This window comes from Corylus avellana, chromosome 10 (genome assembly GCF_965113065.1).
Source record: "Corylus avellana chromosome 10, dhCorAvel1.hap1.2, whole genome shotgun sequence".
Lineage (NCBI taxonomy): Eukaryota > Viridiplantae > Streptophyta > Magnoliopsida > Fagales > Betulaceae > Corylus > Corylus avellana.
This window is the reverse complement of record NC_142499.1, coordinates 22,675,622-22,696,856: the sequence shown is the minus strand read 5'-3', so window position 1 is coordinate 22,696,856 and position 21,235 is coordinate 22,675,622. Positions and strand designations below refer to the sequence as shown.

At 36.4% G+C, this 21,235-nt stretch overlaps 2 protein-coding genes across 2 annotated transcripts; one reads left to right on the top strand and one right to left on the bottom strand.

Moving 5' to 3' along the window:
* Positions 1-4,445: 4,445 nt before the first annotated feature.
* Positions 4,446-8,985, bottom strand: NPU (ATP-dependent helicase/deoxyribonuclease subunit B). Its single transcript, XM_059572809.2, has 9 exons — positions 8,800-8,985; positions 8,621-8,683; positions 8,480-8,535; positions 8,286-8,379; positions 7,713-7,773; positions 6,156-6,237; positions 5,328-5,383; positions 5,057-5,120; positions 4,446-4,877 (listed from the first exon to the last, which is right to left on the bottom strand). The coding sequence occupies exons 1-9, from the start codon at positions 8,935-8,937 to the stop codon at positions 4,814-4,816; spliced, it is 678 nt and encodes a 225-aa protein (XP_059428792.1). The 5' UTR covers positions 8,938-8,985; the 3' UTR covers positions 4,446-4,813.
* A 3,880-nt stretch (positions 8,986-12,865) lies between these two features.
* On the top strand, positions 12,866-20,127 carry LOC132191531 (PAP/OAS1 substrate-binding domain superfamily). The gene is made up of 9 exons (XM_059606602.2): positions 12,866-13,578; positions 14,858-15,043; positions 15,877-15,969; positions 16,541-16,723; positions 16,799-16,901; positions 16,980-17,165; positions 17,660-18,891; positions 19,079-19,605; positions 19,698-20,127. The coding sequence occupies exons 1-9, from the start codon at positions 13,333-13,335 to the stop codon at positions 19,756-19,758; spliced, it is 2,817 nt and encodes a 938-aa protein (XP_059462585.1). The 5' UTR covers positions 12,866-13,332; the 3' UTR covers positions 19,759-20,127.
* Positions 20,128-21,235: the final 1,108 nt, after the last annotated feature.

Here is a 21,235-nt window from a genome sequence, read left to right as displayed (position 1 = left end):
ATATATGCAGGAAACTTACATAAGAAAGGCTTTTAATTATCTCATATTTCATAAACCCTATGCATGCTATATATATATATATATATATATATATATATATATATATATATATATATATATATATATATAAATAAGAAGAAGAAGAAGAAGAAGAAGAAGAAACAGCGGAGTAAATTTATTCGACAACTTGACAAAATTACAAGGGTTTGTTTGCTTAGAAAAAAGAAAAAGAAAATGAATACAATGTTTGCTTGTCCTGAACAACAAATAAAAGTAGTTAAATTGCACCCATTCCAAAATCATGCATGTGCCTAGTTGATGCATGAACATGTACAGTAACTCAGATAGCCTTTTAAGGTGGAGCTCCACCTACAACTGCAATATAAAGGAGCTAGGGAGTGGTTCCACATTGTTTCAAGCGTTTTAGGTTTTCATTCCATCTTTTTTCTTGATCGTAGCGTCTCCGCATACACTTCGACCTTAGCTTTTCCTTGATCCAACGGTGTCGTCTTTCTCGAATCTTAGCCATCTATATAACACAATATCAAAAGTGCCACGCTAATTAAGACAAAAAGAAACTTGTAACCTAAGACTAGTACGTACATATGTAAAATTCTCCAACCTGCGGGTGCAAATTTAAAGGTTATGAACCATGTGGATGAGTAGAAGTTGGGATAAGATTGAATAATGCTATTCCTTACATTCGTTGTATATCGGATGATGTGACATGTTTTAAGTGATTATTCTTTGACATGACAATGGTAGGCAAGACAAAAAAATGTGCTGCCAATCTAATAGCCGATGATCTATGCAGTAAAGGTGGTTAGGATCACAAGATTTGGCAGTTGTATCACCTTTGAAGATTCCGTTAGAGTCGGCAGCCCATGAAGCCAGGTTAATATTTTTTTGTGATAGTGTCACATCAACAATTTTTTGGGCTAACACTTCAAAAAGTATAGAAAGTAAAAGTAAAATGGGAGTGTCTATATTTTTCTTTTTTTTTTTTTTTTAATGCGGACGTGTATAAAACCATAACTTTTCTACATCCCAATGTTATTGCCATGTCGTAAATAAATAATTTGAAAGTTTTCTACTGGAAAGTTAATTTAAATTGGACGCCTAATTAGATGAATGATCAAAATCATATTGCTTTTGCTAAGAGCAACGTTGGCGGCCTATCGGACGTGTCATTATATGCTTTTGCTAAGAACAATCACGAAGGTTTTCTTTAGAAACTTTAAGGAGAATTACCATCAGTGGTGGTGTGTACGTGTCATTATGTCATAAACCCTATGCATGCTAATTTGAATGTGTAAAAGTAGAAGAGATCGACAGCAACGGAAATTTATTCAACAACCCACACACACACACACACACACACACACATATATATATATATATATAACAAGGGTGTGTTTGCTAATTAGAAAAAGGAAAAATACAAAACAAACAAATAAAACCAAGGATTAATTCATTAATTGATCAAAAAGCTACATAGTACAAACAATTATATATATATATTTCTGTAATAAACTTGGCCGTACGTCTGTCTGGATGAACGATTTTCATGTCAATCGAGCTTCTCGGCAGCAGCAAGATCCCGCACCCACTCAAACATCTGCGTGGAGCAAGATAACGTGATCGGACCTTTCTTCTGCGCCAAAATCTCCTCCTGAGGCTGAAACTGATAAAGCAACGCTTGAAACATTGTGGAAGACAAATATGTGATGGGAACCAAATATCGTCTACGCTTTTCATCATCCACATCCACATCCACCGGAAAGAACCCGCTGGAGAAGAGGTTTTCTTCCATGATCTTTTTCTTGATCATGGGGGGGGAGTCTGAGTCTCTGAAACACTTCAACCGTAGCTTCGCCTTGAGACAACGAAGCCCTTCTCGAATCTTAGCCATCTATCTATAAATATCGCACTAAGGACCAAAAGAAAAACTTCCAGGCTAATTAGATTGTACGTACGTAAGATTATTAATTCTCAGTGCAAAGGTAATTAAAATAGTACTTATATCGATCGGTACATATATATATATATACACACACAAAGGAGTAAGGAGGAATACAAGGCTGTGTTCGAGTAGGACTAGGATTAGGTTTTCGTGTCATAAAAAGATTAGGTTTTTCAATGACAACGTTACGTGTAGAATCAGAACTTTCTACTTAAAGCTCAGCTTTAATCTATGTTTATGCCACGTCATGATAAATAAATCCCTCTACAGTTTTCTACTAGATCAACGTTTTAATTGAATGCCCGGGATGATAACAACGTGGCCAATCAAGGATTTCTGAATTTAATTCGTTGAGATTGAGACATATGTTCTAAATATCTTTCAATCCAATTTATAAAATTGAAATATTTTTGAACATGTGAAAAACATATATTTATTTTATTAGCACGTGAAAATCACGGAATACATGAGAAATTTTCTGGACACCTAATTTAAGTAAAATTTGTGTCATATTGAGACATTTCGAACAAGTTCAGTTTTAACAGAAACTGAACTCAAGTGCTATCCTCCAATCAAATAATGAACCTTCTTCTATTCGGATTGGAGAACGGCTTAACTATTTAAGAAACAGAAAAGTTCGTAACTCTCCTTCTATCCCACTCCATCTCTCTCTCTCTCTCTCTCTCTCTCTCTAGGGTTCTCTTAGAAACTTTGTAACAATCATGCATTCTTTCAATTGGTTGTTAGAGTTCTTAGAGCGAATCCATCCCAAGAATCGTTATGCACGGCTCATGAAGGCTGAGAAAGCGAAAGCCAACGCCGTTCGAGTTCTAAAAGGTCACGTGGCATTGTATGTGGGGAAAGAAGAGAAGAGGTATGAAGTTCCGGTGAAATATCTCTCCCTCCAATCATTTAAAGAATTGTTGGCCCAGTCACAACCCTATGAGCTTGATATTAAGAATGACGGCCCAATCGTGCTTCCGTGCACTATTGAGGTCTTCAATTTGTTACTCAGAGAGGCCAAGGCATACTACCGAAGTTGTGCCTTTTGATTTCTTTTATTTCATTGGGTATCATAGTTGTATGTGGGGAAAGAGGAGAACATGTACGAAGTTCCGGTAAAATATCTCTCCCTCCGATCATTTAAAGAACTGTTGACCCAGTCACAACCCTACGAACTTGATATTAAGAATGACAGCCCAATCGTGCTTCTGTGTACTATTGAGGTCTTTAATCTGTTAGTCAGGGCGGCCAAGGCATATTACCAAAGTTGTGCCTTTTGATTTCTTTTATTTCATTGGGTATCATAGCTTTTTGTTCTTTGTCTAATGCAGTTGTTTTGGGGGATTCAACTCTAATGTAAATTATTGGGTTTCTATCAATTTGTTCATATTGGTTGAAGATTAATCATCTACCTTATTTCTTTCATTTGTAGTGGGGAGGTTTCCGTAGCAAGAATCAAACCCCACTCTTCTTTGCTTTTCTTTCTCGTTTTCTTTAATTTTTTTTTCTTCTCTTTTTTAGAAAAAAATCCTGCTGACGAGTCCAGACCAAAAAAAAAAAAAAAAAAAAAAAGAGTTAAGACCTTAAATGCTCCACCTTCACTATTATGGAGAAATGGTTGACAACTCTTTTATAATGCCCTCCAATTACGTACGTGCATGCTCTAAATGGCTCAAATAGCTAAATAAGAATATGTTAAAATTAATTTGCGTGTTTTAAGTGCTTTTTCATGTTAATTACTTTAAAAAAAAAAAAAAAAAGTCAACTAATATAAAATAAGTGTGATAAATGACTTGACCTAAAACTAGTCTTTGATTAGAAACCACAAGTTGGATCAATGTAAACCAATATACATACTATATTTTTTATAAACACATCATCTATTAAATTGTCTATAGAACAAGTTAATTAATTCAATCATATTAAGTAACATCCCGTAGGTTACTCTATCATGGGTCAAGTTCTATGCGAAACATAATAATATAATTTGATATGCACATATTTTTATTTTACAACCATTTTATGCAATACTGATGTGACAGTCATAATCAATCTTACCATCAATTAGTTTTTTAAAAAATAAAAAATAAAAAATAATTGAAAGATTAGCTGTTAATGACACGTCTGCATTATAGGTTAAAAATATAAATTCCAGCATATTACTCAATTTGATGTCATGCACGGTGCAAAAAAATCCACCCTCAGATTCTGTGATACATGTTGCTGAATGCTGATGGTACAACAACCATCAGAAGATTGAGAGAGAGGTGATGCAACCAACCAACGCCCCACCACCCCCCCCCCCCCCCCCCCCCCCCCCCCCCCCCCAACAGCCGCCCAAAAGATGGCAGTATGGAGAATCATACAACATTAACATAATAGAGGACTTAGAAAAAGATGTTCACAGCATAATGCCTTGATGAAAAATTTTGTTCCTCAGTAGACAAACTATATCATATTCATAGATCGAAATCTGCTAAGAAAAAAAAAATTGCTGAATGCTATTAAACCCCTCGAGTGGGTAAATTTTCTTGAGGTACTTCTTCTGTGAAAGACTACACGTTGAATACAATCATTTAGTCCAAGCAAAAATAAGTTGTAGAAAACCTAACTCTCACTGACTAAATTGTCTACTGTCCACACCCTGGGCGTATTTCAATTTCACTTGCTGGCTTTGACATACAAATATTTAGACACCAAGTGATATTGAACGTTGAGCAAAAAGAAAAATTTTGGATGGAAACGACTTGTGTTTGTGGGGAGATACCTTCCCCCAGAAATCTCAAGGACTTCTTTAAGATATATTTGCACATATGTATGGTGTATTGACACTTCCTAGGGTTCACATTATTCAACCTTTGCCACTCCTCCTGCAGGCATGCTGCTTTCTGCAACAGTTTCCCTTACAAACCTGGAAAGAACAGAAAATACCCATTCTCAGGAAAATTGCCGAACGAGAAAAAAAAAAAACACAAGAATGATCCAACTATCCTACCACAAATCTTTGAAGGCTAGCCCTTAAAATTAAGTCAAGTTGAATAATTGACAGTTGAGTGATTTGCTTCATCATAATAAGAGCAAAAATAATACCTTGCTAATTTTTCCCGTGATGATTGCAAGACGTAGATTGAGAGAATAAATGACAGCATAAGCCCTGGTTTACACAAATATTTTTAATAGTAAAGTGAGAATAAATCATGCTCATTTCTAATTACTTCACAAACTGATGAAGTTTGCATTACCCGAGAGTCAAAGGACATTTGATTGAGTTTACTCACTCCTCTAAAAATCATATTATTCTGGCATTTATTTATTTTTTGCTAATACCAGACCTAATTCCTAATTGAGAATAAGTTTTTACCTGATCCAAACAAAACATAGAATCCAGAAGTAACATCTATCTCTGATTGCTCCTTCCTGTAATATATCAGAATACAGCGTTAAGAAAAGTTTGTTATAATTTGCAGGAAACAAAAAGCCAGACTTCCAAAATGTTCAAGGTACACCTGGTAAAAAGCATGATCAAGCAATGTATACGCCCTTTATTTCAACAAGGAAAAAAATATAACTTATTCAACCATCCAAACATATTGTACTTGTCTCAATAATTTTGTGATTATAGCAAATATAATGTTTTAAAATTAAATATAACATCTACATGCGAACAAATCCAACATTAAAGCAGATACAACTAAGACTTTTTGCACCTTTCAACATATCCAAGAGTGTTTTGAAAACACCATTCACGCTGATATGGGTACCTCACTGTAATACAAAATAAAATAAAATAAAATGATCCACCAAAAGAAGGTGAGCAAAGCCAAACAATGCCACCTAATAAGAATGTCAATAACGGAATAGCAAAACTTATTATTACATTAGCTACAAAAATCTGATGCTAGTCAAGAATACAGCAGATAAGAACAAAGTGACAGGAGGTCCATATTGCCATGTCATCAGAGCACATCTACATAGAATCCGCTGTTAGTCAGTTAGCGGTAGGGCAGGTATAAGAACCTACTCATCAGACACTCAACAGATCAATCTAGGATTTTTATATTGTTACAGCACCATCAGAGACTGTTAGGGAAAACAGAGATAATGGTAACAACTAAAAACAACAGCAACATCATGAACCCAGTAACGCATACATATAACGTTTAAAACATGCAACTCCCAGCACACTGACCATGTGTATCGAACAAGTACATGCTTTGGCCAATGTTCAGGATCCCAGAACTGCTTACCAATGTCTGGATGGATTTGAACATCTGTTAAAGACAAAGATATGTAAAAACACAGGATTAAATTCCTCAAAAATCAGCAAAATGAATTAAAATTTACTTAAAACTCATATCATGGTATTCTAAAGTCAAGACAATAAAATATTTGTCTAATTCATAGTGAGAACGCTGCAGTACACAATTAAGTATCCGAACATCAATCTTGTCAGAAATATTTATTCTATCACATACCAAGCATATCCTCTACTAATTCTAAAAACAATATCTAACTGTCATAAGTTTAAGTTATGCTCTCTTATCCACTATAGAACAACTAAGACAAAAAAGCAACAAAATGGGGCAGTAATCTAAAATAGCTCTAAGCAAAGTTTTTTGGATAACATACAGGAGTTTCCTGAATGTAAGTTATTCAACGTGCTTTACCAAAAAAAGAAATTATTCAACGCCCAACACAGTTGTCTAGTAGACTTGATGAGGTAATGAGAATTATACAGGACAAAATCCCAAGGCAATTAAAAATTTCACAAGTAACAGTAAGATACAAGAGATGTAAAAGTACTTTGAAATTTAAATAAGAGCCAAAGACTGCCCCCGGCCTTTCACTCTCCAAGCAAAACATTTGAATTTTGACCGAATTTAAGCTTCATAAAAGCATGGCAGAATAGCAAACCGGTGTTCACACGGCCGAGGTCAAAATATTTATGCAAAGCTTGTATCAGGAACTAAGAGCCTATTTGAGATTACGTTATAGAGCTTATAAAGTATTTGTAGTACTTAAAAAGTTGTGTCAAACAAAAAACTGGCTTGTTTGGTAAAAAATTCCAAATGTATTTTTATGACTTTTTTACTTTAAAAATTGTCAAAACGCACATTTGAAAAAAAACTTAAAAATGAAGCTTTTTCCGAAAAGTTATTTTTGGCTTTAAAAGCTCTATTTCCCAACACAATCCCAAATATGCTCTAAGCCCTATATAGAAACAAGCAGAAACATCATGTGATTCTCAACAAATTTCAAAGCCAAATGACAAGAATGACACGCAAATAAGCTAATACCAACCATGCTTCCTCATCCTCAGAAGCCATAAATGTGTGATTATATCTAAGAAAGTCAAACGATAGATAGCAACTAATTAATGCATATCATCTAGACATTATTTCTCGAGCCCTAGAATGTTATTTGCTTTGTTTTGGGTCTCAAAGATACTATTTTCCCCAAAAATGCCTTAAAATCAAGTTCGTCCCTTTTTCACCTTAGCATCTAAAATCTTGGGTTGTAGCACTTATTCCAGAATTTCGCACCAGGACATTGTTTCTCAAGCTCTACAATGGCATTTCATCCCTTTTGAGTCGCAAATAGGAAATGAATTGGAGTGAAAAAAATAAATAGGAGGGGATACTTCTATTTCCCATATGAGATTGTCTTCGTCGTTTAGCAAACCAATATAGAGGAAGACATATATTGAGGAACCTTCTTGATAAGTAACTTATGTGGAAATACGTACAGTGGGGAGGCATATCCAGAACTTTGGCGGTGACACCATGCAAATCACTTCCCGAGTACCTCTGCATAGCATTCAAGTTAATATGCAGCAGGAATTAGTAAACAGTCAATTAAATTGACAGAAATAGTGCTTGTATTTTCCATTGATTGGGATCCTCTGGATTTCCTAGGTAACTTTTATAAAAAAATTAAAATTATTTTTAGTAAAATGGTTCAGAATTTTTCATTTCTACATTGACAAAGTTTTCCTCCAAAGTGAGTTGAGTGAATTTCTTCTAACCCAATCTATTAATCTTACATGTATCTAAAATCCATGCCATTCTCAAGTGCATTTTTTAAAATCCAAGCATTTTGGACTACGTCAGTTTAATAGATTGGGTTCGAAGAATTTTCTCCAACCCTTACCACCTCAAGGATCCTTAATTTTTCCTAAACTCATTGTATCTCACTATGTTGTATGCTGAAACATTTAATTGGAAATAACAGTAAGGATTTATCATAGAAAATCTATACTAGAAGCTCAAAAGATGAATGATTATGAGAAATGCTAATTTTTACCAAAGGCAGTTCTTACCAAATGCACATCAATCATCGGAACCTGAGAACTCTTACGATTTATCACAAGAAGCCATGGAATCAGAAACTTTTCTCTTCCAACTTGAAACGATCTGCAAACGAATCAATGTTCTTACGAATTCGAATTCCCACACCGCTTAAGAATCAACAACAACCAACAAATATCCAAAATAACCTAAAAAAATTCCTCACATTTTGAACGGATCAGCTCCCGTGTAACCCACTGGCTTTGTAATCGGAATCAACGCCTACGCAGTACACAAAGCAACAAAATCAACATTTAAGAATAGAAAAGAAAAAGAAAACCCTAAATGATGAAAACTCAAACGGTACCTCACGATTAACAGCAAAGATGGGACAATGTCGACCAATCACATCTTGCCACACAGTTCTAGACTGAAATCAACAATACATTGATTCAATGATCAACAAATTATATCACTAATCTAATATCATACACATGTGTGTGTGTGCAGAGGGGTGGAGATTGATAGGGGTTTATGAACACGAACAGAGTGGTATTGACCCATCTTGCTCATGGGGACGATGTCTCCGGGCCTGTAAGCTAGAGAGATCGACGGCAGTGACAGAGACAGTGAGAGTAACAACACCAACGAAGACACCATCGCTTCTCGCCCATTTGCGCCCATTCTCTGCAATTTCTCGCCCTATACCTCTTTTCCCCAACTGCCTTTGCAAATGTAGCCTAGGCTGCCAGTTTGAGCCAGCTCCACGTGTCTGCGGGCCGGGCCTGGCCGGGCTACCCATCTCGGTCCTAGTTACAACTTCTCCTTTTATTTTAACAAAATAAGGGATAAATGCATTTTTATTTATTTATGTGGTTTGGTGTTTTGATAAACAGTCTCTCTAAGTTTTAAAAAAGTGATTAATTATTTTTTGGGTAAGCAAAAAAAAAACAAAACAAATTCATGTCTTTAGAAAAGTCAAATAGAATTCCTTAATGTATTACATCAACAGGAATCGAGATAATTAGAGGAGGTGGCTCAACCATTCAATGGCCATCGAGGGTGATTCACCTCTCAAGTTTTTTTTTTTTTTTTTTGGCTTTTTTCTATTTGAAGGTAGCCAAACCACTCAATAATCTTGGGGTTTAATGGATTATATTACCTTTTCTAACTCTAGTAATTGATTTGTTCTTTTTTGCTTATCTCCGTGAGTGATTAATCACTTTTTAAAACTCAATAAACGGAATAGGATCATCTCCATTGCATTTGAAATGAAGAGTATCCATTTAGTGTAAAATGAAAGATAATATTATCTTAACATTAATGTTTAAAGATAAAATTTACAATATTACCCTTTATTTAATACCGTGCCTATTGCATCATTTGCAATATCTATAATCTTAACCTATTATTTTTTAATGTACGAGCCAAATTTCTGCACGTCAATACAAAATTTAAAATTCTCTCTTTTCTCACCCTTGACATTCTTGTGAGACTTACCCGCTACCACCGCCACTATTCGGATGGCCATATTTACCCATCCCAACTTTGGGGTTTTTTTTTTTTAAAAAAAAAAAATCAAATATTTAAACATTTTCCATGTGTTAACTTCCGCCAATGAACCTCTCCTAATCTTGTCTATCATACTTCTCTTTATAATATAGGTCGGGGCTCATTTACATTTAAATATAGTAAAGTGCAATTATAATGGTTAATAAAAGTCTCTAAGTCTTTCTAGACTCTAGTTAAAGGCAAAAAAAAAAAAAAGAAGAGAAAGAAAAGTCTTCATTTTTCCCTTTATTAACACCATCCTGAAAAATATTCATAATCTTGTTTACTTCTCTTTGTAATAGGTTGGGGGCGAATTCCCACTTGATTGTAAAAAGACTTTTTTAAGTAGAACAAAAATTTTCATTCAATCTAGATTGAAGAAATTCTAAAAGAATACCCCCTATTAATCTTTAAACATGTTTCATGTGTTAACATTAACCTATGAACCTCTCATAATCTTGTCTAGCATACTTCTCTTGATAATAGGTCGGGGCTCATTTACATTTAAATGTAGTAAAGTGTAATTATAATGGTTTGCAAAAGTCTCTCAATATTTTCATTTTTCCATCACATGGAACATATTCATGGAAGAGGCTTACGTGCGGTGAACCAAACTACCGCATATCTACGGTAGTTTGGTTGAAAGGCTGAGATTGCCTAAGAGGTTTTTTTTTATCCCAAAGACTAATGTGAAATCACAAAAAAAAAAAAAAAAAAAAATCAAAAAATGACGGAAATTTATTCCGTTTAACTCTCTTTCTTTCTTTTTTTTTTTTTTTTTTTTTTTTTTTTTCTACCTAAAACGTCTTTTCTCTGTTTTCTAACCATACCCAAAATGGACCAGATCTTCTTCTTTCTTCTTCTTCTTCTTCTTCACAATAGGTCAAGTGGGAAAATTGTGGGAGGGGAGGGCTAACGAGAATGAAGGCTCTTTCCTCCCCCAATCCCATATAGCTTTAAGCAACTATTGAAGATAGGAACAAAACAAAAGGTTACCTCTTCCACCCCCCCCCAAAAACCAGAATGAAGGCTCTTTCCTCCCCCAATCCCATATAGCTTTAAGCAACTATTGAAGATAGGAACAAAACAAAAGGTTACCTCTTCCACCCCCCCCAAAAACCAGCATCCTCTTTAACCAATTCTCAAGCTAATGATACTCCGTGGGTATGATAATAAAGCTAAAAAGAAAATAAAAAAGTTAAAAACTTGGTCTCCTCCTCAGCCACCGAAGATAGAATTTCCTTTAGATTATCAAGAATGGATTAAGATTGAGATTGATTGACCGAAACCAACAATTATACTGAATCCTACCCCCTAAAAAACAAATCTTGCTCATCATATATCACAATTACACGAAATGATTATCATAAACAGAACAAAAAGAAAGGAAAATTGGAAGAAAAAGAAGAATAAGAACTTTGCTGGTTTTGCTAGGGATGGGATGCAAGAAAATGGAGTGCTAGTTTTGGGTAGAAAAAGCAAATAAAACGGTTTGTTTTGGGTATGGTGAGAAAACATAGAGAAAGTTTTTGATAGAAAAAATTAATAATGAGAGTTAAAACGGAATAAATTTCCGTCAATTTTTTTTTTTTTTGATTTCACGGGGTTAAAAAACCTTTAGACAATCTCAGCCTTTCAACCAAACTACCGCAGATATACCAGTTTGGTTTACTGCATGGAAGCCTTGCCCCATATTCATAACCTTGTTTAGTGTACTTCTCTTTGTAATAGTTTGGGGCGTATTCCTACAATTAATTGTAGTTTAATTGATATAATCTATTAAATTGACATTTAAAATCGTGAAAATTTTTATGCGATTTTAACATGTTTTACCAAATGCCTGTGTATTTCAAAAATGCAATTTTTAAAATCGCATTTATTGAAATCACACTCCCAAGCGAGCTCTAATCTCGCAAGTATTATTGTTTGGTCTTCCTTTGATAAGGAAGACCAAACAATAATTTAAGGATCTTGTTACGTGTTTCCAAGCATCATTTGCTAGATAACTTAAAGTGGGGATCATACGTGACATGTGGTGGGGGAATTGGTCATGGAAGTGGCCTCCAATTAATCAAATTAAATAGAGAGATGAAGTAACAATATCAAAGTCCAGACATAATAAGCTTCAAAGCTACAAACTATTTTATTAAGAGTATTATTAGATACTTTACTACAAATTTCTTACAAATTGAATATGACACTTTATGTAATACTTATCGTGTCAATCATTAAAATGACAAAACATTTTACATAACACTTGCATTGATGATGTCAACTATATCACCGCCTCCTTCATCGTTGCCTATGCATCCGCACCAACAACACCAATAACCTCGTCTCCTCCTCTTTCATGCAGTGATTTCAACATGAAAATATAGATTGAACAAATGTATGTCGACACTTACGGCCAAGCTGGCTTTGACCATTGAGACCCACGACCAGAATGTGAGTTTTAGTCTATAAAGCCATGGAGACCCGCGCAATGGGTCTTCTCTCATGTGTGGTGGTACGACGGTGGTGGTTGAAGGTGGTGAGACATCAAAATATAATAAGAGATGATCAGGGTTATGTGATCAAATTATCACGTCAATTTGTAAGAAATTTATAATAAAATTTATATTATTCCCAACATTTTTTTTTTACTAATCACGAAACCCAAAAAACAAGGAGACTAGTAACTCATAACTAGAGGTTTTTATTTCTTTCGATATGTAATACAAGGCTTTAAGGATATGATGATGATTATTGACTCTTATTGTTAACTAAAAAAAAAAAAAACAAATGAAAAACTATAAGATGTGAGAGCTAGGGATTGAAATATATTACAGCTAGACTGCTTGAATTTTATTGAAATTCGAGTAATCTAAGGCAAATGGATATCGCAAATCCGCTATATGGGTTGCCCAAATTTCAGTGTTGATGGAGTATCCAAATTGGATCGATTAACATTTAACAGCCTAATTGCAATGGATGTCGTCCAGAAGCCTGAGAGGGAGTAGGTGTAACATGTGCCTCAAAAGGGAAAAGGGTAAATTCTGAAACGAATAGTAGCAAAGAACATCATCAGACTGCAGAGGTGGGAACGGAACGAAAAGAAAGGAAGAAAAGAAAGAAAGAAAGAGAGAGAGAGAACGAGAAAGGGACACCTGGATAGATTTGCGTATTTATGCTCATAAGTTTCTCTCAACCATAACAACATAAAATCGACAAATCCCACTCTTCAACTTCTACAATCACTTCGCTTCTTTCTTTGTTTCCCCACCACCACCATCAGCACCTGGTTTTTAAACTGTCTCTATCGCCCGTCGTTTAACTCCTATTCGCCCGTCGTTTTACTACTTCCGTCCGATTGCGTGAAGATCAAATCTCACTCCAGATCAACAATCTCGATTCGGCCGTGAACTCGAACACGTGATGGTTGCACCGTCGATTCGTGCACCGGCGGGTTCCGGAGCCGTCGGTGGGGGGTCGTGCCTGTGAGGGGATTTCGCTATTGTTTGGTGTAACTGCGGGAATTTGGGAAATTTCATGGGCGATTTTAGGGATTGGTGGCCTGAACCGAACGGCCCCTTGTTGGAAGAGAGGCCGTCGTCGTCATCATCGTCGTCACGGTCGTCAAATCAAACTGCAATTGGTGCCGAGTTCTGGCTACGAGCCGAGGAAGCGACGCAGGGGATCATAGCCCAGGTCCAGCCCACCGTTGTATCTGGAAATAGGAGGAAAGCGGTTATTGATTACGTTCAGAGACTTATTAGAACTTCTCTTGGTTGTGAGGTGAGCAGCCTATACACACATATACGTACGTGTATATATACTCATATATATGTTTGTGTATGATCTTATATAAAACTTCTTCTTTTGGTGTGAAATTTTGGGGATAATTTGGAGTTTAGCTATTTAAGTGAATAATTTATAACAGGTAATGGTAATTGTTCAAATTTGATACTTGAATTAGACTATGAAGATTTACTTAGATTAATATTGTAACTGCAATCACTTGTTGTAATTGATTTTTTGATTCCTTCAATGCGTGCTTGGTTCAGTTAGCCAGAAAAGAGAAACCAATTAAGAATAAGTTTTGAGTAGTGAGCAGTTTTAGATGACAAGATTAACGAATTTTCTACGAGTGGTCATGGAATTGTAGGGTTGAGGACTTGGAGCGTGTATGAGATGATTAAGAGCTCACAAATTGAATCGATGCCTAGAGTGGCCGTCTTGTCTATTTATATATGAGAAATGCTCGCGAATTCATCACTTTGTATGAGCTTTTTTTGTAAAATATTTTGTAAGCCTAGCATTCCTATATATTGCAAAAGATGTAAAAGTACTAACAGAAATTAGCCAGACCGGCATGGTTGTACCTTTTCAATTGAAAGAATATCTTTGCCATTTGATTATAGACCTCTACCCTTTGTTGAAGCAAAGTGTTGATGCTGTTCAAGATGTTGGAGAAGGTGAGCTAGAGGGCTATGTCTAAGTGTCATGGTTTGGGGTATCTTTCCTGTTTATTGATATTCAAAGAAGATAGGGACAAAGTGACGAGAGGTCATTCCCCTTATTGTAGTAATATTTCCATGCTAAGGTCATGGTATGCTGCTTCCACAAATCACCTGTCATGTGATTTGTGTAATGGGTGGTTGTGAGTGTCGCATGGTGTGACTGTCATATGCTATAATTTTCCCCTTTGTTGGGAGTTAGAAGAAATTATTGGGATGGGTTTATTTTTTATTTTTTATATTAATCATCATTTGTCCTAGATGTGGGTTTTGAGGTGGGGGGAACCAATTCTGATCTTAATGAGTTGATAATGAACTTTACATCGTTTTTGGGAATTTATTTAAGCCACTTGTATGCTTTGAATCTCTCCATTTGTCTTTTTATCTTTCACCTTCCTCACCCCCCTCCCCCCTGGCTCCCTCCCCTTTCTTTAGATTTTCATTTTTTTGGATCCAATTAAAAAAATACTGAAATTGATGGAAGGAATCTTGATTTGAGTGAAACCTATTTAATATAGATAAAATTTAGATTGCTTTCTAACTCATGTTTGTTGCAGGTGTTTCCATTTGGGTCTGTACCACTAATGACCTATCTGCCTGATGGAGATATTGATTTGTCTGCCTTTGGTGGTCTCAATGTTGAGGAGGCTTTGGCCAGCGATGTTTGTTCAGTCCTTGAAAGAGAAGCTCACAACATGGCTTCGAAGTTTGTAGTAAAGGATGTCCAATTGATTCGGGCAGAGGTTTCTAGCCTATAATCCATATCTTTACTAAGGCTCTTTGCTAATCGAAGTTTCACTAAGATCTCTGATTGAGTCAAATAGATTTTGCTTAAAGTATGGGACGTGCAAATTTCTCTTAATATAATTCTGTTTTTAATTTCTATTTGCACTTTTGTGTATATAGAGTTAGCATTCTTAATTGTACCAGGTGGTTAGCAACAAAAATGTGTGCAATATGCCAATATTATGTTTAGTTTCATTTTATAGTGAAAAGGCTTCACTTGTTTGTTTCTAGGAGTTAACATTCTTAATTGCAAAGCGGCGAAAATGTGTGCAATATTATGTTTAGTTTCATTTTATAGCGTGAAGGCTTTGTGGTATAATCATCATCATTGTCATTTGGTCTTGGGTAATTGAAAAGAAGAGTGGTTCTTGCAAGGTCCTCTCCCCCCTTTTTCTCTCTCTGGCTCTCAAGGGGAAAATAATGATAAATCTAGGTGTTACAGCCCAGTTTAGGTTATTTAGCCTGTAGAATTATTGTGTATTAGAATCTCTTATTGCAGATAGCGTTTTCCAGTAAAGTTGTAGAAGGGTTTGTGTTTAAGCTGATTACCAACTCATCCATCCATGATTTGATGGTTGGTTTGTGTAGTATGCATTCTTGAATATCCTTATTTGCTTCTTTTATAATGTATGCAGCGTTTCATATATGATTTATTTATTATATATTTACTTATTAAAAAAAAAAAAGATTTAAATGACGCATTGTTTTTCTTCTAGTAGGTTACATCATAGATTACTCTTCCACTGGTTTTAATGTTTGGCAATTTGAGTGTTGCGTTTTCTGTTGGCAGGTTAAGCTTGTAAAATGTCTGGTACAGAATATTGTGGTTGATATTTCCTTCAATCAGTTAGGAGGGCTCTGTACGCTATGCTTTCTCGAGAAGGTAGTTTTCTCTGTAAATTCCTTAATGTAAATGAAGATTGATGTCTTGCATATTGCATGGATGCTTGACTATATGTAGTTAACAAGTTATACATGAATACATTTATGGGAAGCTCCACTGTTGTCAGATATATATCTCTGTTTTACTGCTGAAAAGCTTAAGGATTTATAGCTTTAAGATCATGAAGCCACTTCATTTCAGGTGAAGAAATATATAGAATACTAATATTATTGTTTTTATTTTTTTTAATGCAGAGTGGAGTATGGACATTTTATGTATTCTACTGTTCTATTTATCAATGTTCTTTGGTTTTCCTTTTCCTTTAGTTATATTTTTACTGGTAGATCTGGGGTCATTACCCTCATATCTTTTTTCCTAATGGTTCACAGTTTCCATGCTCATTTTGATCTGACTTACTAACATCTGCTGGATAGTTTACAATTCATGTTATAAAAACTATCTACACTAACCAGATGTGGACCTCTTTTATGTTTTCCTTTGGTCATCTTGAGTTTGTGGGATAAGGTTCTGCTTTTGGATTTTAACATCCCTATTTCTGCTGAGTGTACAGACTGACCGTTTGATTGGCAAAGATCATCTATTTAAACGTAGTATTATACTGATTAAGGCTTGGTGCTACTATGAGAGCCGTATTCTGGGTGCTCATCACGGCTTGATTTCTACATATGCTTTGGAGACTTTGGTTCTATATATCTTCCATCTTTTCCATACATCCTTAAATGGTCCTCTAGCGGTGAGTGCTTGCAGGACTTAGCATTGGTATGCTACTCAAATGTATCACATTAACCTAACCAGATTTTCTTTTTAGGTTTTATATAAATTTTTGGACTACTTTAGCAAATTTGACTGGGACAACTACTGCATCAGCTTGAATGGTCCCGTCCGATTATCCTCACTGCCAGAACTCGTGGGTGAGCAACATCTTTTAGCATGTGTGGCACACTCTTTGGTTTATATCTCTCTTAGTCATTGTTTGGTCCTTTTTGCAGCTGAGATACCTGAAAACGATGGTGTTGATCTATTGCTCAGTAATGATTTTCTTAAGGGATGTTTGGAAATGTTTTCAGTTCCCTCAAGGGGTTATGAGACAAATTCAAGGACATTTCCCCCAAAGCATCTTAATATAGTTGATCCACTGAAAGAAAATAACAACCTTGGCCGCAGTGTGAGCAAAGGTAGAAGTTCCTTTCCTTTAGTGAGGTGGGGAGGCCTATGGCCTCTTCTTCTATCTCGCATGCCATGTGACTGAAATTCAGGTTTTTCATTGTTGTACTGATGACGACAACTAGGTAAAATCTTTCTGGAATTTCAAAATTTTCTTATAACTTTAAGGTAAGCTATCCAAAAGAAATTCAAATTACATTTTCTTTGGAAAATTTGTATACCAAACCACATATATTGTGAGAATACCATGTGATAAAGGAAAGATTAACTATCTCTAAAATATTGGTATAAATATGAATTTTAAGTTTGTGTTTGTGTTTGTGTGAGCATGTTGAAGGGTTTTTTTTCTTTTTCTTTTTTTGGGGGGTGGGGGGGGGGGGGGGGGGGGTTGTTTTTTTGGAAGTTTTATGAAACAATTGACATTTATAGGGCTCAAAATAATGCTGCTCTAAAATAGTTTTTAGTTACTTTGTGGATTTATAATAACCTGGATTAACTTCTGTAGGAAACTTTTACCGAATAAGGAGTGCTTTCACATATGGTGCTCGAAAGCTTGGGCGTATCCTCTCCCAGCCAGAAGAAAACACCGATGATGAAATTCGTCAGTTTTTCTCAAACACATTGGATAGGCATGGAAGTGGGCAGAGGCCTGATGTTCAAGATTTTATGTCTGGACATGATGTATTTGGCAGCGCATTGTCATTTTCTGGTACAGATTCACAAGAAGATCAGATGATTTATGATACAGAATATGCCTATTTAAATGGCAAGACTGGGGAATGTAGGTTGGGTTATGAGGGACTGACGCATGGTGGATTCACTAATACTAAGACATTAGGGACCAGTATGAGCTTTGGCAGAGCTGTGGATGAACCAAAAAGAAGCTCTGTGAATGCGTCAGCCTCAACCATATTGGTGGAAGCTGACGATTCTGCAAATAAGATTGCTGTTTCAGAATACCGTCTTTCTGGGGATGCGAAAGACCTTGCGACCTCCAGAATTCAAGGTCTTACGATCTCAAATGATGCATCTAAATCTCCCCCTTCGAGTTGTGAGGATAGAATATCCCCTTTGGGTAAAGCGCATCATGCACCTCATCTCTATTTCTCTCACACATTCAGTGGAAATGGGGATGGAAATTCAGATAAAAAACAGCCAGAAAACTCTGATTATACCGAGAAGAAAGATTTGTCTGGGCTTCTGCAAGCACCTCCTGAGGAGAAGGCCTTTATAGCGCATGGTGACCAGGATGAGAACCAGTCGGTTAGTGATAATGACTGTTTGTCGCCTGTTGTATTGAAGCACTACCCTTCACGTTTGAGTTCAGCTGCTTTGCCCTCAGAAGATCTTTATCCTAATTATCCTGGTTATGGGATGTTAAATGGCACTTCTGGAAATCCTGAAGCATTGAAATCTTTGTCAGATCTCAGTGGGGACTACGATAGTCACGTTAACAGTTTGCAATATGGTAGGTGGTGCTATGACTATGCCTTGAGTACACCTGTTACTCCCATGCCTCCAACATTGTTCCCACAGGTCCATGGCAAGAAGCCGTGGGATGCAATACAACGGTCTGTGCAGCTGAACGGGAATGTGTATTCCCAGGGGAACACCAATGGTGTTGTCCCAAGGTCAGGCTTCTACCCCTTCAACTCACCAATATTACCTGGTGGTGCTGTATTTGGTATGGAAGAGATGCCAAAGCCACGAGGAACAGGGACATATTTTCCCAATACGGTATACTCACTCTGAGCCTCTGGACTTTTTAGTTTTTGGTATTTGAATATTATGTGGAAACCTTGAAATGCTTGTGGGGTCATGTCTTGGTCGATCTTGGTGTCTGTATGCAGCTTCATTTTTCCTTCAGTTGTCCAGGTGGCCGGTCTCATTATCTTAAAGTGATTTTACACATAAATTTTTGCAGAACCATTACCGGGACAGGCCCTTGTCTGCAAGGGGAAGAAATCAAGCACCAGTAAGGTCTCCTCGTAACAATGGCCGTGCCATGTCAACCCCCGAGTCAAGTTGGTCTGAGAGAAGTCCTCGGAACAATGGCCATGCCATGTCAACCCCCGAGTCAAGTTGGTCTGAGAGAAGTCCTAGGAACAATGGCCATGCCATGTCAACCCATGAGTCAAATTGGTCTGAGAGAAGCAGCCGCGAGCTGGCACAAGCACAATTCCCTGTTTATGGTAGCGGAAAGTCTGAGTCTTCAGATCATACCTCTGGTTCCCCTGGAAGGAAGGTATACTCTAATGCCAATGGTTCAACTCATCCGTCTGAGAGAGTTGTTGAATTTGGGTCAGTTGGGCATCTGCCAGTGGAGGGATCTTTGCTAGAAAAGAGCTGGCAACAAAGCTCTGGCTCCGCACTTGGTCAAAACTCAAGCGGAAGCCTTCCACCATCAGGGATGCAAAGCCCAAAGCCTGTATTGGGTATGAATCAAGATAGGTATGGGAATATCATCATTGATGTCAATTTTTATCCGGCTCTTGTTGAGATATACGGAACTCTTTTTTAAGTTTCTTTGTCTGGACATGTAGGATTGGGGTACAATCATACCGTTTGAAAGATGAAGATGATTTCCCACCTTTATCTGGCTGACTGCGGGTGGAAGGGATGATGATTTATCTGTATGATTAAAGTATGAATGAGTAGAACTGTTAATACTAACAAAGCAGCCTAAGCCCGAGCTTCAACCTACTAGGAAACTCGAGAAATGGAGTCCATATTTTTCCTGTTTGTGGTTCAAAGGCATTTTTGTACATTCTACTTGTTTTTTTTTTTTTTTTTTTAAACTTCCAATCTTGATAGCTGTGTTTTACAGAGATGTTGATATATAGGATGTTTGAGATGTGGTTTCGCCTCAGGATTTGTTTTTCTTCTTCACCCATTGTAGGTAAAAAAGTACAAAGACAAAAATATTGTTGTTGCTGATGTCTAATGTAACTCATATAGTAATTATTTTCTGCAGCTGTAATGATGCAACTTTTTCGCTATTAACCTATTCGAAAGGTTCTTTATGCCTCCATTCTCTCTGCATTAGTGTCTGCCTTTTTCAAGTGCGATTTAAGATATTTCTGCTTGTGGCTTCATTGTTGCACCTCTGTGTTGGACTTTGTTATTATAAATTGCAGACACTGAAAATAGAAGGATCCGGTATTGGATAATATGGTCAGCTTCTTGTGGGAGAAGCTTATGCCTCTTTTGTCCATCTTGGTAATGGAGGGAACTGTTGGGGTGATATGGTGGCACGAAGAAAGAATTGTGGTCACAGGCTGGAACATGTGATGGAGACCCCAACATTCTTCACTAGGGGCCCGCTTTAAAGTTGCACCAGTGAGGAAGATAGTGTTTCTTGAGCTGACATTGTACAATCTCTTGCTGGTAGGTAAACTTGCTATTCAGATTAAAGTTTACAGCTGCCTCGGTACTGTGTTTAAATTTTCCCAACAAACTTACATTCTTCATGAGTAGGCGTGTCAATTCGTGTTCGAATTGTGTCGAGGTATGAGTATAAAAGATTATATAGCTTAATCATAGTTTGACCCATTTAATTAAACGAGTCAAACTCTTTAACCTTAATATGCTAATTTAGTGTTAGGTTCGTATCAAATTTGTGAATTTTGTCAAAAAAATTATTTACCCTACCCTTGAATAGTTGGAGAATATCCAGTTAATGGTCAGGATCTCTTTAGAGAGATCCTGAGATTATAAATGAGACACATGTTTATTGACAAAAAATAATAATAATAATATATATTTTAAAAAATAATTATAAAATAAAATAATTAAAATTTTAAAAAAACTAAGGGGTGTCTAGCCCCCCCTAGTTGGGGTTGGCGGTCTAGGGTGGCTCCATGGCCCTTGGGGGTGGATCGGCCACCCCCAAGGGCCAAATCTTTTTTCTTTTTTTTTTTATTTGGCCTTTGGGAGTGGTCCGGCCACTCCCAGACAGTGGGGTGGCTTATAATTTTATTATTATTTTTTATTAATGGGACGTGTCCTATTTATGGTCTTAGGATGTTGACTATTAACTGAATGTTTTTCAGTCCATTTTGGACTAGAGAGGATTTTGTTC

Bases quoted from the DNA above. Each gene is read 5' to 3' on its own strand.
- NPU (XM_059572809.2), bottom strand. From the start codon at position 8,937: ATGGGCGCAAATGGGCGAGAAGCGATGGTGTCTTCGTTGGTGTTGTTA. The intron at 8,380-8,479 runs GTGAGGAATTTT...ATTCGTTTGCAG, and splicing joins GGAGCTGATCCGTTCAAAAT to ATCGTTTCAAGTTGGAAGAG. The intron at 7,774-8,285 runs GTAAGAACTGCC...AATGCTATGCAG, and splicing joins CGATGATTGATGTGCATTTG to AGGTACTCGGGAAGTGATTT.
- LOC132191531 (XM_059606602.2), top strand. From the start codon at position 13,333: ATGGGCGATTTTAGGGATTGGTGGCCTGAACCGAACGGCCCCTTGTTG. The intron at 15,044-15,876 runs GTTTCTAGCCTA...TTCTGTTGGCAG, and splicing joins TCCAATTGATTCGGGCAGAG to GTTAAGCTTGTAAAATGTCT. The intron at 18,892-19,078 runs GTATACTCACTC...AAATTTTTGCAG, and splicing joins GGACATATTTTCCCAATACG to AACCATTACCGGGACAGGCC.